At 44.6% G+C, this 17,920-nt stretch overlaps 1 protein-coding gene across 1 annotated transcript in view; it reads left to right on the top strand.

The window, feature by feature from the left end:
* Nucleotides 1-17,920, top strand: part of NRXN1 (neurexin 1) — a 2,115,739-nt gene that overhangs the window by 1,096,545 nt on the left and 1,001,274 nt on the right. Inside the window, exon 16 of the mRNA XM_030195841.1 lies at nt 15,155-15,274. Coding sequence (XP_030051701.1) covers nt 15,155-15,274 — 120 coding nt within the window. The remainder of the gene's footprint in view (nt 1-15,154; nt 15,275-17,920) is intronic.

Raw genomic sequence — 17,920 nt, 5'->3', positions numbered from 1 at the left:
CTGGGACAAGTAACGCTCAATGAATTCAATGATTTGATAGAGTGGAACACTATCATTTAATTTATGACCTCAATATCTCTTTCCTGGTCTGGGCACATCAGCCTCTCATCTCCTGTTGCGTACAACCCCTTTGGATTTCTACACCCTCAAAGGCATCACCCTATATTTTTTCACATTAAACCTCAACTGCCAAGATTTGTCCATGTTTATGATTTTTGTAGATCATTTTAGATTCTTTCTACTACATCCAAGGTGTGTACTGTGTTGCTAATCTTTGTGTTATCCACAAAATGCATATTTTTCCTTCTAAAACTTTGGCAGCATCACTCACAAACATATTAAACAGAATCAACTGCATTATGGATACCTTTCTTCTGAATGGATTCCATTTATCACCACCCTCTGGTGCTTGTCACTCAACCTATTTCAGATTTAATTAATCACATTGTATCCCATAGTAGATGACATAGTAGATGACGGCAGAAAAAGACCTGCACGGTCTATCCAGTCTGCCCTACAAGATAACTCATATGTGCTACTTTTTGTGTATGCCTTACCTTGATTTGTATCTGTCATTTTCAGGGCACAGACCGTATAAGTCTGCCCAGCACTAGCCCCGCCTCCCAACCACCAGCCCCTTGATTTGTATCTGTCATTTTCAGGGCACAAACAGTATAAGTCTGCCCAGCACTAGCCCCGCCTCCCAACCACCAGCCCCTTGATTTGTATCTGTCATTTTCAGGGCACAGACCATATAAGTCTGCCCAGCACTAGCCCCGCCTCCCAACCACCAGCCCCTTGATTTGTATCTATCTTTTTCAGGGCACAGACCATATAAGTCTGCCCAGCACTAACCCCACCTCCCATCCACCAGCCCCGCCTCTGCCATCCAATCTCCGCTAAGCTCCTGAGGATCCCTTCCTTCCGAACAGGATTCCTTTATGTTTATCCCACGCATGTTTGAATTCCGTTACCGTTTTAATCTCCACCACCTCCCGCGGGAGGTGTATTGTATCCCATCTTTGAGCAACTCAATTTATGTCACGGTTGTGGCCGTGCCCTTATGTTCAGACCTACTGTTTCTCTGTATCTAGCTCTGTGACCTCTCCAGTCTGCTTCATTTTCTATTGTTCTTCCTGTTAGCCTCGCTTTAGTCTCCCTGCTTCTGCTTCATTTCCTGTTCTTGTTCTTCCTGTTAGTCAAGCCTCGCTTTGATCTCCCTGCTTCTGTTTCATTTCTTACTTGTGACATCATCAGCCTTCTCCTTTATAAGGACCCAGGGAGCTTTCCTAAATTGCCTTTGTAAGAGGTCTCTTAATCTTGTGTTACCTGTTTAGATCATATCCATGCTTGGCTTTGTTCCTGAGTGTTTTACTCCTGAAGGTCTGTGCTGTGTTTCTCTGAGTCTTGTGTTTCAATGCTTTCATTTGTTTCTGTGAGTGTGCTTTTGAATCTTGTTTCCTGAAAGCCTGGCTGTAGATCCACACCCTGCCCTTGGTGTCTGTATCTGTTTGATTCTACCCTTGGCTCCTGCTTTTAGTCTAGCCCTGCTTGTGACTCTTGATATAGTTAAGCTCTGTGATTAAGCCAACCTCTGTGTTTTGCCAAGCTCTGTTTCTGTATTCCCTGTGTGTGTGGTTCTTGTCTGTTTATTCTGAGTCTGTAGAAGCCAGTATCATACCTGATTACTTCACTGATATCCAGATGTGGGTGCTGGTAAGCACATTGCTTCTTTGTTTGTTTGTCTCCCCTTAGTCTGCTTAATCCTTTGCCTGCCATGTTTGCTTCCTGGCTCTTGAGCTCTGTTTCTGCAAAGTTCTGTTCCTGTGTGTGTTTGTGCCAGATTCTCCTCCTGCTCCATGTTTGAGCTATTTCTGTCCCAGATCCCTGCTAAGCCAAGTCCCTTTCAGTATCCTGTTCCAGCCAAGCCAAGTCCCTTTCAGTATCCTGTTTCAGTCAAGCCAAGCCAAGTCCCTTTCTGTATCCTGTTCCAGTCAAGCCAAGTCAGTCTCAGAATCCTGTTCCAGCCAAGGCCATTCCAGCATCCTGTTCCAGCCAAGCCACCAAGCCCGTTCCAGAATCCGGTTCCAGTCAAGCCAAGCCAAGCCCGTTCCAGAATCTGGTTCCAGTCAAGCCTGTTCCAGAATCCGGTTCCAGCCAAGCCTGTTCCAGCCAAGCCAAGCCCATTCCAGCATCCGGTTCCAGCCAAGCCTGTTTGAGAATCCTGAATCCTGTTCCTGCCTTGTTTATTGTCTTGCTTCTGTTATTCTTGTTGACTAGCTCCTACCCTGTCTTGCCTGTCTAGGTGTGCTTTGTCTTGTCTCTTTCAATCTAGTCCTGTCCGGATCCAGTCCTTGGCTTGTCCTTGTCTTGCCCTTTTATGGACCCAGTTTTAATCTACTTCCGTGTTTTGCCTTGTCTTGCATTTCTGGGTCCCAGTTTTAATCCAGTTCCGATTCTTGCCTTGTCCTGTCTGGGTTCCAGTTCTGGCCCTTTGCCTTCTTTTCCTTGCCATGTCTAGATCCGGTTCTTGTGTTGTCCATTGTGTTTAGTTACCTCTGTCCTGCCTTGTTGAGTCTGTTAGTTTATCCTAGTCCAGTCTGTTCTGATTCCTACCTGTGCCAAACCAGGTGATTTGTCTGCCAAAGCTCCGGCTTTGGTCCAAGGGCTCACCATTCCCGACAGTTGTGACAACTTATTCATGAGCCTCCTATGAGAAACTGCAACAAAGGCTTTGCTAAAATCTAAGTAGACCGCATCTAGCGCGTGTGAAAGCAATCAGATTAATTCAGGGGCGTAGCTACGGGTGGGCCTGGGTGGGCCCAGGACTACCCAATTTCAGTCCAGGCCCGCCCACCCAAGCGCACACAGTCACACACAACTGCAGCAGCAGCCTAGCGCAGAGACGGCTGCACTCGCGGCGCTCTGGCAGCTGATTTCTCCTCTCCAGGCTCCGATTCAGGCCCGCCCACCACCGGCACAAACACAGCCTAGCGTACGTCGCGGTCGCGGCTCAGACATCGTCATCAGATTCACAATTCAGCCCACCTACCTTCGCTTCGGGCTTAATAGAGGCAGAGTGCGTCGTGGTTGGTTGTTATCCACACACGTCCATTCCTACGCGGAAGCGCGTAGCAGTACAACTCAGACATGGCTGTGCGCGGAGTGCTCTCAGCCTCGCTCTCGCTCCGCTTGGCTGCTCTGTGTGCTCGCTCGTGGTCTGAGGGAGGGCAGGCTAAAAACAATAGCTGCATGGCCACATGCACGCAGGGTTGTGCGAGCCTCAGCCTGGCCTGCCCTCCCTGGATTCTGGAAACGTGGGAATTGGTCTTCGAATTGAGGAGAGATCATTCGAGAATCGGACTTTATCATCACAGAAGCGGAGCACTCCCCCATAGCCCCCCACTAAAGGTACAGGAGCCAGTGCACACAGCAGGTAATTCATACATATTTTAATTTTAACCATGTCGTGTAATTGTAATCAAAATGCTGGCTGCTGGTGGTGGGCTTCTGGGTGGGGTAAACACTTCACTGCCTACAGGGCAAAAAAGCTATATTTAATCATTAAATATACCTTTTTTTTTGCCCTGTAGGCAGTGAAGAGCTCACCCACACCCAGAAGCCCACCACCAGCCAGCATTTCGATTACTCTTGTAATCAAAATGATGGCTCTGGTGGTGGGCTTCTGTGTGGGAGGGGGGTGGACTCTTCACTGTCTAGGGCAAAAAAAAAGGTATATTTAATCATTAAATATATTTCTTTTGTCCTAGACAATGAAGAGCCCATCCTCACCCAGAAATTCACCAACAATAAATTTTAATAGTGCCCATGTTAATTTTAAAAGATTGTCTATTTCTCATGTTGGTGGGTTTTTGGGTGGGGATGGTCTCTGCAGTGCCTAGGTTAAAATAAAAAAAAAAGTGTAGACAGTTTTCTCTGGGTGCCAAAGGAAGGGGAAAGGACTTCAAAGGTATTTTACCTATTTTCCTTAATTATTTACATTTCTTATAAAGCAAATTATATGCCATTCTTGTAATTATAGTGCAGGATCCTGTTATGTGTGTTGACATGTTTGTCATTATTATAGACTTATATTTGGTCAAGCTTGATATGGCATAATGTAACCATATTTAAAAATATAGGTATTTTATTTTATTTTCTCCATTAAGTATGTATGTGGTTTATGTTGATGCAGGGCAGCTGTTGGGCACACTACTTAGAAATCCATCATCAAGTGCACTCTAAGGCATTATTTTATAGTATCCCAAGAAACACTACTCATACATAGTGCCCACCCACATTAGCTCTGGGCCCACCCAAAATGTCAGGTCTGGCTACGCCACTGGATTAATTTGGCTTGATCTCCCATTGGTGAAGCCATGTTGACTTGGATTTTGCATCCCATTGGATTGTAGAAAGTTCACTAGAAAGACAATTTATGCAAGAAAACTTGCACAAACATTTTTTAGCATGAGCTCACAAGTTTCATATGCTTGTTAAGAGAACACTTAACAAATAATGGAAACCAATTTAGCATCTCATGCTATTCTCATACATGTAAACTTGAAAATGTGTTGGCTAAATAGCCTGAGTATGTTATTTATTGAAGGAAAGCTAATTAACTTGGTAAACTGCACATGTTCATATCTCTTTTTGTCTCCTGACTCATCCTGCTGGCTTCCAAGGGGAATACAAAAAAAGCTTGTAATTTGAATTCTGCTTCCCAGTACAGCGAGAACTAAGAGAGCTATTACACTACAGAGAAAAGGCTCAAAGGAGTGTAGAGAGTTCCGAGGAAGCAGAAGATTGATATAAGTGTGTGCTTACAACCATCTTATTTCTGTGCAAATGAAGATCATCAAGGAATGGTGTGAGATGGTAGAAGAGCATACCAGGGGAGACTCAGAGAAAGCGTGTCTCTTCTGACTCGGAATGAAGCAGAATGTGACTGTTTTCCTGTCTCACACATCCTTTAGTTTAGGAGATCACAATGGTTTGCACTATATTATTGTTATTATTATTATTACTACATTTGTATCCCACATTATCCCACCTTTTTGCAGGCTCACAGTTCATCGTGGATACTGGAAATAGAAAAGAATGTACATTTGGATTTACAGCAAGTTTTGGGTACATGATGGTGAAATACATAATATTGGGAATAGAAAAGAGTATACATTTGTTTTAGCAGACGTTTTGGTTACATGATGGTGAAATACATGATAGTGTTAGAGTCAAAGGCATTAGGTACAAGAAGGTGTGAGAGCAAAAGACATTAAAGAACATTCCTGGATATCTTGAAGAGGTGGAGTTACGCATGTTGTTCTTTATGATATATGTTGTCGAAGAGATAAGTCTTCAGGAGTTTGCGGAAAGTGGTCACTTTGTAGACCGATTTCAGGTTACGTGGCAGTGAGTTCCAGAGCTGTGTACTTGTGTAGGAAAAGGTTGATGCATGCATCGATCTGTATTTCAAGCCTTTGCATTTAGGAGGATGAAGACTGAGGAATGTGCGAGAGGATTTTTTTTGCATTTCTGGGTGGTAGTTCTATTAGATCCGACATGTAGGCTGGGGCGTCACCATGGATGATTTTATGTAATCTACTACGGCCTCAAAACTCACAGAAAAAGCTGTGAACGCAAATAAAAACATTTTCCCAGTTGAAACAGCTTTTTGAGGTTCAGATTATAGCTCAGCCTCAAACATCAGAGTGTCTATTTTGGTCTTTTGCTACTATTACAGTATCAATGATAGGACACACTATTGTGCTTTGTAGCTTGGGTAAAGAAAGGCAGATTTAATTTTGAAGTACTCAAAGGTGTAGTTAGTGTGTCTTATTTTCTTCCTTCTTCCCTCTATCCTGTCCCTCTCCTCCATGTGACCGCTTGACTTTTTCTATACCCTGTGAAAATTTCTTTCAGACTGGACAAGGAATAGGTGAAGGACCAATGTATAGTCACTGGCCAGTTTCATCATTGCACACGGAAAACCCTCCCATATGCCAGCATGCAAGGTTTTTTTTATATATATGTGATTCACCAACCCTCCAATAAATCAACTATTCAGAATTCTACAACAAATCGTAGAGCAAAATGAAAATATATTAGCTTTCTCCAGTACAGTGCTGTGTTTCGCCATTCTCAGATTCCTCAGGGAATATCAAACTAATTGCTCTCTTCATTAATAAATCTCTGAAATAACAAAAACATAATTATTACAAATCTCAGCATATTGCAGTTTCTCAACTACTTTTAATAATAATGAAATTAAAATGTATTTGCATTAAGCATCTTTGTTGTTGAAAAGAATCATTCTACCAGTGGCACTGAGCTCCAGTCATTAAACCACACCAGCTCTCACTAAGATGGCGTATCACATATTTGTAATCTGAATCCAATTGGTGAAAAACTGTGTGTTAGCTGTGGTTTGTGTTGGTAACGGTAAAGGGAAATGGGACTTGATATACCACCTTTCTGTGGTTTTTGCAAATACATTCAAAGTGGTTTCCGTGGTATATTCAGGTACTTATTTTGTACAGGGGCGATGGAGGGTTAAGTGACTTGCCCAGAGTCACAAGGAGCTGCAGTGGGAATCAAACCCACTTCCCCAGAATCAAGGTCCACTGCACTAACCACTAGGCTACTCCTCCACTAGCGACATTCCATGTAGAAGCCTGCCCTTGCAGATCACCAATGCAGCCGCGCAGGCTTCTGTTTCTGTGAGTCTGATGTCCTGCACATACGTGCAGGACGTCAGACTCAGAAACAGAGGCCTGCGCAGCTGCATTGCTTATCTGCAAGGGCATGCTTCTACATGGAATGTTGCTAGTGGAATAGCAACATTCCATGTAGAATCTCAAATAGTAGCAACAGAATCTCAATAGTAGCAACTTTCCATCTAGAATCTCCAATTGTAGCAACATTCCATGTAGAATCTTAAATAGGGAAAGGGAACTGGGACTTGATATACTGCCTTTCTGAGGTTTTTGCATGGGCGTAGACTGGGGGGGGGGGGCAAGGGGGGGCAATGCCCCCCCAAACGACCACGAGGCGCCGCCGCCGCGCCAGTAGTTAAAAAAAAAATCAAGCAGACACGCGCTCCTCTCCATCTGCTTGGCTTCCCTGCCCTCTTTGTCTGTGTCCCACCTTCCTCTGACGTCATTTCCTTTCGGGCTGGTCCTGGACGCAGACAGAGAGGGCAGGGAAGACAAGTGGACGGAGAGGAGCGTGTCCGTCTACCCATCTCTCTTCCTCCATCCCTCCGGCACAGGCAGCAGTCTTTTCCAGCGTTCCTGGCAGCGGTAGCGTTGTACACGCTGCCCCGAAGCCTTCTCTTCAAGTTCCTGTTCCCGCATAGGTGGGAACAGGAACTTGAAGAGAAGGCTTTCGGGGCAGACCGAAGGCAGCGTGTACATCGCTACCGCTGCCAGGAACGCTGGAAAAGACTGCTGCCTGCGCCGGAAGGAGGGAGGAAGAGAGGGGGGTAGATGGAGTCACGATCTTGGACCTCGCGGGGGTGGGGGGCAGCAGATGGAAGATGGATAGGACTGGGAGGGGTGGGGAGCAGAGGGATGGACCAGGAGATGGATGGGACTGGGAGGGGTGGGAGCAGAGGGAAGATGGATGGGACTGGGAGGGGTGGGGAGCAGAGGGATGGACCAGGAGATGGATGGGACTGGGAGGGGTGGGGAGCAGAGGGAAGGGGCAAGAGATGGATGGGACTGGGAGGGGTGGGGAGCAGAGGGAAGGAGCAAGAGATGGATGGGACTGGGAGGGGTGGGGAGCAGAGGGATGGACCAGGAGATGGATGGGATTGGGACAGGTCAGGCACAGCAGAGGGAAGGAGCAGAAGATGGATGGGACGGAGGGATGGTGAGCAGAGGGAACGAACAGAAGATGGATGGGACTGGGAGGGGTGGTGAGCAGAGGGAAGGAACAGAAGATGGATGGGACTGGGAGGGGTGGGGAGCAGAGGGAAGCCTACTGGAAAGAAGACACTGCATAAAACAGAAGACACTGGGTCCAAAGCGAATAGAAAAACTAAATGATCAGACAACAAAGTTAGATAAAAGTATTTTATTCAGAATTTATTAATTGAAATGTCAGCTTTTTGAAATGTGCATCTGTAATATTTTACCTGTAAATTTCAATTCCTTCCTCCATATTAGCATATTCATTTGCATATGTATATGCTAATATGCTCCGCCCATCCTTTGCCCCCCCCCAAATGAAACAGTCAAACTATGCCTATGGGTTTTTGCAACTACATTCAGAGTGGTTTACATATATTCAGGTACTTATTTTATACCAGGGGCAATGGAGGGTTAAGTGACTTGGCCAGAGTCACAAGGAGCTACCATGGGAATTGAACCTAGTTCCCCAGAATCAAAGTCCACTGCACTAACCACTAGGCTACTCCTCCACTCCACTCAAAGAGAAGTTTACTCAAATGTATTTGTCCCCAAGAGCTTATGGATATCATTGTACTATTTAAAAAGACTCAACACGGTCACCGTGTTTCAGATAAACAAGCCTGCATCAGGAGTCAATATTAACTTGTGATGATAGTATATGGATGTTAAAGTGCAAATAAATAAAACACCTATCACAACGCTTTGTGCTATAGCCTTTAACGCTCTGACAAACAGCTCAACTAATTACGTGAAACGCACAGCATTTGAAGTCACAGTTCAATGTACTCAGCATTGCACCTAATTGTAAGGGGGTGTAAACGTGGGTGAACATGTGGGCCATGGACATATCTCCCAGTTAAGCACATACCTCCAATATACAGTTGGAGGTGGTGAGCATTTTTTTAATCACCTACTGTCGCAGGCAAGTTTAGCCCCCAGTATTCAGTGCTGGGCCACGTGTGGGCACCGGCACTGAATATCGGGGGCTAAATGAGGGTGGGCTGGCTGCTGGACTTATATGGGCCTTGCTGATATTCAGTCGGGGTATGGATAAGAAAATTATATGGTCTCCAGCTGAATATCAGGCCAGGACCTGCATAAACATTTTTCTTTTCCACCTTCCTGTCTCCCCCAACTAGGTCTGTAGATCCCCTTCCTGGCCTCCCGATGTTCGACAGCAGTTCCCAACAACACCCCCTTTTTAGCATCCCCTCCCATTCCCACCCCACCCCCACTTCTTGGTTAGGATAAGACCTTCCCTTGGGGCCTACCTGACCTCCCTGGTGGTCCAGCAAGGTGTTAGGGAAGAAGCAAACACCCTTGCTCTTGCCCATAGCGGCAACATCTTCAAAATGGCTACCACGACCTCTCATGGCACCCTCACAGTACTGCAAGTACTACGAGAAGTCACTGGCAGCCATTCTGAGGAAGCTGCCACTAGGGGCAGGAGTGAGGGGGGTTCGCTTCTGTCCCTGATGCCCCGTTAGACCACCAGGGAGGTCAGATAGGCCCCAGGGTGGTCTTATCTTGACTGGGATGTGGGAGGTATGGATGGGGGGAGGCTGATGGAGGGAGCTTTTGTTGAGGGCTGCCACAGCTCAACATGGTCGCCATGTTTTGGATAAACAAGCCTGTGTCAGGACTCAATATTAACTTGGGCTGATAGTATTCAGGTGTAAAAGCGCAAATAGATAAGACTCCTAGCACAACACTAGGTTGCCACAGCTCATTGAAGGGGTCAGGAGGGGGACCTACAGACCTCATCAGGGTGGAGGGGTTGAGAAGAGGGAATATATATATTTTTTTATGTGGGTCCCAGCCTGATATTCAGCCAGGGCTAATACAGGTTAAGTGGGTGAAGTTAGGTCAGTTTTTGAGCTTTCTTAACTTCATCCACTTAACTTATGCAGGCCTTAGCTGAATATTATTGGCACACACATAAACCCCAGCTCCTCTCTATTGTTGTCCCCTCACCCACCCCTGACCAGCCCTCTTTTTGTCTGGTCTGAGGTGATTTTCAGCAGCACTGCCCGTTTTACTACCTTTGAATATTGGCGGTTGGGTGGTGACAGGCGATTTAAATGGGCAGGAGAGGAGTTTGCTCGCTTAAATTGCTTTGAATATTGGGCCCATAGTTTATAGAATACTATAAATTATGAACCTCACTTGGCACACTTAGGACTGGCATTGATATGACATAAGAGGGCACAGCTAAACATGGATGTACCAATGCCAACTTAAGCTAGTATTCTATAATGGAATCTTGGTGCCAAGATTCCATTATAAAATTGGCACTAAGGGTATGGCATTGGGGCACCTAAACTGAAGTGCCAATTTATAGAACTGCCGCTACAGTAATTAGCATGGAGAAGGAGCATACTAGATTATTCAATCTGAATCCAGATAACTTGCAACATCTTTCTGCTGTCCCAAGTTATCCAGATAGTTATCTAGATCCCGGAAAATAATGCTGTTGCATTCTAAAATAAATCCCAGCTTTGCCCCAGACCACCTCAGCACTATTTTTGATTTATTTATTTTTGTACCCTGTGCTTTCTCACTCATGGCAGGCAATGGAGGGTTAAGTGACTTGCCCAGAGTCATAAGGAGCTGTCTGTGCTGGGAATCAAACTCAGTTCCTCAGGACCAAAGTCCACCACCCTAACCACTAGGCCAGCAGAGGGTTCTGTGGTGATTTCAGAGGCATCATCTGGATAATGCTGTTGAAAATCCATGGATAGCCCCTGTCAACGGGACTCCATCGCCCCAGATCCAAAACAAAAACAAAAACCCTTAGGTAGAAGTCTGCCCAGCATTAACCTTGTTCTCCATTTACTTCTGCTGCATCTGTCCAGTCACGATCAGGGCATAGATTGTAGAAGTCTGCACAGCACTGGCTTTGCTTCCCAATTACCGGTGTTGCCACCGAGTCTCCGCTAAGCTTCTGTGGATTAATTCCTTCTAAACATGATTCCTTTGTGTTTATCCCAAGCATTTTTGAATTCTGTTACCGTTTTTATCCCCACCACCTCTCACGAGAGGGCATTCCAAGTATCTTCCACCCTCTCCATGAAAACGGACCTGCCTTATGCACTATTCTATAGCACGTGTGTCTAAATTTTATAGCGTGAAACTCCAAAAGGGGCATGACCATGGGAGGGACATGGACAGATCAAGGGTATTCCCAGAAATTAGGCATGGTGGTATAGAATACCAGCATTTGCACACCTAACTTCCATTAGTTGGGTGTGAGCATTTATACTAGTCTTTGGCAGGCATAAATGCTCACACCCAAAGTTATGAGTACTGCAACAACCAGGACTGGAGCCACCAAAAATATACAAATATATCTCAGTGTCACAGCTTGCAAAAAATGACTTATATCTCTACTATAATAAAAGGCACCTTCAACGTTCTGAAGCTGACTCCGTGGCTTCAAGTGAAGGGTTCATGCGGATCGTTAGGTTCGTCGAGGGCGGCAGATCTATCAGAGGCACGAGGGCGGGGCCGACAGAGATGGTGACAGAACGACGAACATGAAGAAAAAAAACACTTCACTTCAGCCACGGAGTCAGCTTCACCACATTGCAGGTGGGTGGCTGGAGGGGAGGAAAAGAGAGGGGGCAACTACTCTGGAACAGGGAGGGAGGGAGAGAGGGGGGGCAACGACGCTGGAACTAACTTGGAGGGTGGCCAGACGGACACAGAAACTGGGATGGAGGGAGGGAGGGGGGGGGGAAAGACCCTGGAACTGGGTGGGTGGGAGGGAGAGAGAGCGGACACTGGACCTTGCAGGGGGGGGGCGGACCCTGAAACTGGGAGGGAGGGGGCCCCTGGCACACACTCTCATTCTCACACACACACACTCTCGCACACAGTCTCACTCTCTGTCACACACACTCACACATTCACTCTCGCTCTGTCACACACACTCACACATTCACTCTTTCTGTATCACACACTCACTCTCACACACACTCTGTAAAACACACACACTCCGAGGAAAACCTTGCTAGCGCCCATTTCATTTCTGTCAGAAACGGGCCTTTTTTCCTAGTATATATATAATATGTTTAGAGTACCCTCAGATATAACCCACTATTCAATGCAGACAATAAAGCTGCTAATCAGTGGTATAGCACTTCTTTCATCGGGTTACTCTTAATGAATTTTTGGGAGGGTATTTTTTGTCATTTGCACCCCATCACCCAAGTGCTATAAATATCATTTATCAACTTGCAATAATAAATCGTGAGACACTGTGCACTTACCTTGAAGTTGCCTCGCTGAAAATAGATACGAACTCTAAGTGTCCAGTAGACGCCTTCCCCTGAAACCGCCCGACTCCGCGGGTTTCAAACTCTTTCATCAGGGACAAGGGTTAAGGCCAAGATCTCTCTTCATCTGAATCTTAAGGATGGTCTCACATAATACTCGAAAATTACTCAACACGGCCTGAAATAGATCATCATCATCTCTGTGATTCTAATTAGTATTTTTATATGTTTAATCTCCTCTTGAGTAGAGGATAAGGTACATTGCTCAGTAATACAGAGTTGATTTCATAGCTGGAGGTGCAGGCTCTAAACTGCAGCCACTTTCTTGGCTCCCTAACACAGCATAATTGGTTTCTAGGATGATCAACTGCTGAGGTTGCCAGTGGGAGCAGCAGCGGTGACTACATGTGTGAGCTTTCAGTGAACAGTCATTAAAATCTAGCAATATATTGATAATGTTTGCCTCTAACACGACTGACAAGATTGCTCAAAATATGGACTTGGCTCGTATTGCATTCACCACCGGGAAAGGGAGAAGATGTAAGGGGCAGGGGTGCACTTTCCTTCTAAACGTCATAGCATATTTGTCCCATGAGTAGTCAGGATGTGTACCATGCATTTGCTTTGTTAATGAATTCATACCTAACTAGGCAAAATGTATAACTTTCTTCTATTATAAATCAGCAGTTTAAATATCTGTTATATTGTTAGCGAATTAGTTGCCAATTACTGCTTTCTTTAGTTTTGCTTGCCTCCAGATTTGTGGCTGTGGACGTAAATTTGTTTGCATTACATTGCATTTCTTTCTCGTAAAAACAGCAGCGTGCCATTTTGCTCAAAGTGTTTTCTCTGTTTGCCACCATTTTAGTACTGCTTACTAACATTTAATATGTTTTGCTTTTGTGTTTTTGTGCTGTTTTGCTGACAAAGTTGGGTTGATGAAAGCTGACTTGCAAGGTAGATAGCACTGTACGTTAACCAAGACTGAAATTAAGATGCAAAATGGGAATATTTGAATTAGGGGTCCTTTTACTAAGCGCCGGAAAATGCTAACACATGCTTACCGCAACTTATAATGGCCTACCGTGAGGACATTCTCAGGCGTCCTATAGTAAGTTCCAAATCGTTGTGCGTTAACGCTTGCTAAAATAACATTTTAAATCATTTTTGTTGGAGGGACATGTCTGGGGGCGGAGAGTGAGTGTTCCTGCGCTACTCAACATGCACTTACTGGATAGCACAGGATTAGCATGTGAGACTTTACCACCTACAATAGAGGTGTCGGTAAGTGCTCATGCACTAATGTTTTTAGTGGCTGCGTGTTAATGGCAACATTAGCGCTTGACCATTAATGAAGAATATAGAAAATCGGCCATTTTCCAACTGAGCTAAAAATGGCCTTAGCACATGGGTAAAAAAAACCCGCATAAGGGCACGTTAAGGCTACTTTTGACTGCAGCTTAGTAAAATGATCCCTTAATGTCTTTGTATTTGTGTACTAACTTGTGTTGTCTACTTGCATTTTTCCTTCATCCTCTACTAAACCAAGAGTGCAAGATCGTTCATTTTTCACATACTTTGCATGACAGATTTCAGTCTTGAAGATATTTGTGTAGTAATTACTGTTTGACCATTTCCTCCTGAAATACTTTATATTTTGATGATTTTCTTTTTATTCTTTATAAATAAATTAGCTTGGTATTATTATTTATAAAGTTCCTTCACGTACTGTGTTAGAACTGCATGGAATCATAGTACCATTGAACTCAGTATGTGCCAACAATCCAACATAAATGTTGACAATTCTGGGACATGACAGGGTTGCTCCTTTTCAGCCTTTAATTATTATTATTATTTTTTTTTTCTTCTATGCTTTTTTGCTAAAAATTTGATTTCCATTTTTTAATGAAACTTTCAACACAGTATGTAAAAATACAGGGGGTCTTTTATTAAGCGGCGGTAAGGTCAACACGGGCTTACTGCTAACTAATCCAGAATAACCGCCGGGCTACCGCAGCTGACAGGGGCGTAGCCAGACAACAGATTCTGGGTGGGCCTAGACAAGAAGTGGGTGTGCACCAAGTGTTCTTCACCACCACCACCACCAAAAAAATATCTCAGCTGGCGAGAAAACTCTTCTTTCCACCTTGGCTTACCATCAAAGGGAACTCTTCAGCTGATAGAGCTTGGGATCTCCACCAGCTACCACTAAATGTATGCTACTGTTGGGTGGGCCTGAACCCTAAATGGGTGGGCCCTGGCCCACCCAGGCCCACCTGTGGCTACGCCACTGCTGCAGCATTCCGGCGTGCCATTTCCAGCGCTACAAAAATATTTTTATTTTTGCAGCGCCGGTATTTAACCAGCAGTAATCGGGCAGTGCAGTATGCTGCCTGGTTACCGCCAGATTAGTACGGGAGCTTTTACCACCACTTCAATGGGTGGTGGTAAGTGTCTTCCCCCCCCCCCCCCCACACACACACAAAATGGCCATGCGGCAAGTGCTTCACTTGCCGCATGGTCATTTTTAAAAAACCCACCAGCTTTTTACCCGCTGCGGTAAAAGGGGGCCTCAGCGCACATCAAAAACGTGCTTACGCCAGCGCAGGTCCCCTTTTTCCACAGCTTATTAAAAGGACCCCACAGCGAGTACTGGAGAAATGAAAATAAGCTTTATTGGTGCAGTTGAATGAAATAAAGAACAGGTTAAAACAAAAAACTCAGCTAAAATTGCTGTCAATGTTATTGATCTAAGCAAATATTTCCTTAAGAGTAAATGTATTTTGCCTTTGTGTTGACGGCATTTGACCCGCAATAAATGTATTCTTGTTTCCATTCATGTAACCATTGTTACATGTGACCTTGTTGGCAGCTTCCTCTATGTGATCCTGTATTTTGACAAAAAAATATAGACCTGTTGCTAAAGAATCCAATGTGCAGTCCTTTTTTATATGTTTTCACCAGGCCCGAGTACTACGTGCCAAGAGGATTCCTGTGCAAACCAAGGAGTGTGCTTGCAGCAGTGGGATGGATTCAGCTGTGACTGCAGCATGACCTCTTTCAGCGGACCATTGTGCAATGACCGTAAGTACTACAGTGAATTCTTTTTCTAAATGCCTCACAGCTGTAGGGCACAGGCTGATAGTATTTCTGAGTTGTTGCGCTGCTATATTAGACAGTAAATTGAACAGAACAACAGATGGCTACGCAGTGATTTGTATATCAAGGAAATAGTTGCCTGAATCTTGCAGAATATTAAGAAATAAAAGTTGAAATGGCTTTTAAAAGTTATCGCAATTTATTATCTTTTGATCAGTTGTTGACATTGTTTATATTTGGCTTTGGCTTATATTTTAATGACATCGATTAATTTTGTCATTACTGCAAGACAATAGTATTTACTAATGGATTTTTAAAGATCATAAATGGGTGGGGTTTCAGGATAACCCTAATGAATATGCATGTGATAGATTTGCATTCATGCTACCTCCATTGAATGCAAATCATTCTCATTGACTTTTATTAGATAGTCTAAAAACCCAACACATGTGTGATCCTGTAGGACAGGAAATGAATATTGATGTTCTAGGATATTAAGCAATCTCCTTGATCGGATCTTTAGAGTTCCTTGAATAAAAGAGAACATTCAAGTACAATGATTTACCACTTTTACACGCATCATGGCATCACTCACTTGCTGCTTAAGGGCATTTTAACATTTGAAAAGACAGAGTTGTATTTTTAAAGCAAATATTTATATATCATAGACAAAATCCAGTGGCATTCCAAGGGCAGGGGTAGGGACAGTTTGCCCTAGGTGCACGCTGCATGGGTGTGCAGGGGGCAGTTGCACGGCGGTCGGCTCCACCAGTTCCCTGCTCCCTCTGATGTTACTTCCTATTCCGAGGCAGGGAACCGGTGGAGTCGACAGCCGTGTGACTGCTCCCTGCACCCCCAGGAGGTGATACGCCGAGCGGGGGGGGGGGGGGGGGGGGCACAGTGGCGATCCGCCCTGGGTGGCAGCTGACATAGGAATGCCACTGACAAAACCCAGATATTATATTTCATGAAGTGTTGCCACAATTATATAGGAAATTCAGTTATAACTCTTGAAAACCTCCCCACTCATTAGTTATGGAGCATCTGATACAGTGGTGAATAAAAGTCATATTTGGATGACCTTGCACTACATATACATTTTTCCTAGTTCTCAAATGACCTATATTCATAAGCATTTACTTAAACAATATGTTACCTTAATCTGCTCATAATTCATTTTCATGTGTTGGGTTGCCAGACAATTAGCGTTCCAGGTTAATAAGTTCTTAGAGGAAAGAAAGTTGAAGGGAGTAATCTGATGTGTCCTTGAAAAAAGTGTTCTTTCATATAAAATACTAGGAGCAGTGCGATGGCACGGGAAATGTCAGCAATACATCCCATGTCGCTGCCTGTCGTTACTGAACAAAAAAAGCAATAAAAACCATAAGAATTTGAAAGAGTGTGCATTATGGGGGAAATTCTGTACATGGCGCTGAATGTTAGGCGTTACTTGTGTGCTGAATTTTGGGTGCAACAAAGTGTTCTAATGAATGGAAGGTGCCAAAACTGGGACGAAATGGCAATTCCACACAGAAAAAAACACTTATGCACACACACCGTGCATAAGCATTCCATGCAGATCTGCAAAAACTGCATGGCCATGGGAGGAGCATGGACGGGCCATGGAGGTGTTCCCTTAAAATACATGCAATGTTAAAGAATTTGGGGATCTACACCCACTTGCGTGCCATTGGTGTAACTCCTTTTGGCCAAAGTTGAACACGAATCCCGGCCCTATGCTCTGTTTTAAAAAGGGCACCCATCCCGCAACACCCATTGTAAAATGCTGTTCAATGTCCATTTTTCCAGCATGGAATCTGTAGCACCATTATAGAACTTTCCCCTATGTGCAAGGAGGGCAGACTCTTTTGGAAAGAATGCACACAGTTTTCCCGATAGTGTAACCATTCAAACCCTTATGTTTGCACAAAAGCTTCACAATGCGTGAACCACTGCACATGCATACACACTGCGCACTTGTACCGAAAGAGTATTCCCTCTTTGCACATAGTGCAAACTGTTACAAAAGAGTTCATACTCAGGAGCCTTATTACTAAAGGGTTGGCGTGCGGCAATAAGCTTGCTGCTTGCCAGTCCGGACTTCCGCAGAAGCTTGGCGGTAGCTCCCTCTCCCAGCAGGAGTCATTTCCGGTGCTACAAAAATATGTTTCATTTTTTATAGCGCCAGTGCTTACCCTGCAGTAATTGGGCAGTGTTCCACGCTGCCCGGTGATTGCTGGGTTAGTGCAGGAGCCCTTACCGCTACCTCAATGGGTTGTGGTAAGTGCTCCCCCACCTCCCCACGAAATGGACGTGCGGTAAGTGCTTCACTTACCGAATTACCATTTCTTTAAAAAAAAAGTGAGACAGCCTTTTACCTGCTGAGGTAAAAGGGAGCCTCAGCTCGCATCAAAAACTTGCCAGCATAGGCCCTCTTTTACTGGAGCTTGCTAAATCCCCCTCACCCCCAAAAATACCGAAAATGACAAGGAAATGACACAAAATATGGTTAGTTGGGACAGTAAAAGTAACCATTATTACTTTGAATCTGTAAATGGGAATCTATTGGAACTTACAAGTCATGAAGAATGTGACTAGCCAACCATTCTGAGTGCAAGCTTTCTAGGCACC

The sequence above is a fragment of the Microcaecilia unicolor genome, chromosome 3 (assembly GCF_901765095.1).
Source record: "Microcaecilia unicolor chromosome 3, aMicUni1.1, whole genome shotgun sequence".
Classification (NCBI taxonomy): domain Eukaryota; kingdom Metazoa; phylum Chordata; class Amphibia; order Gymnophiona; family Siphonopidae; genus Microcaecilia; species Microcaecilia unicolor.
Note: the sequence above shows the minus strand (reverse complement) of the source record. Positions and strands in the feature narration are given on the sequence as shown.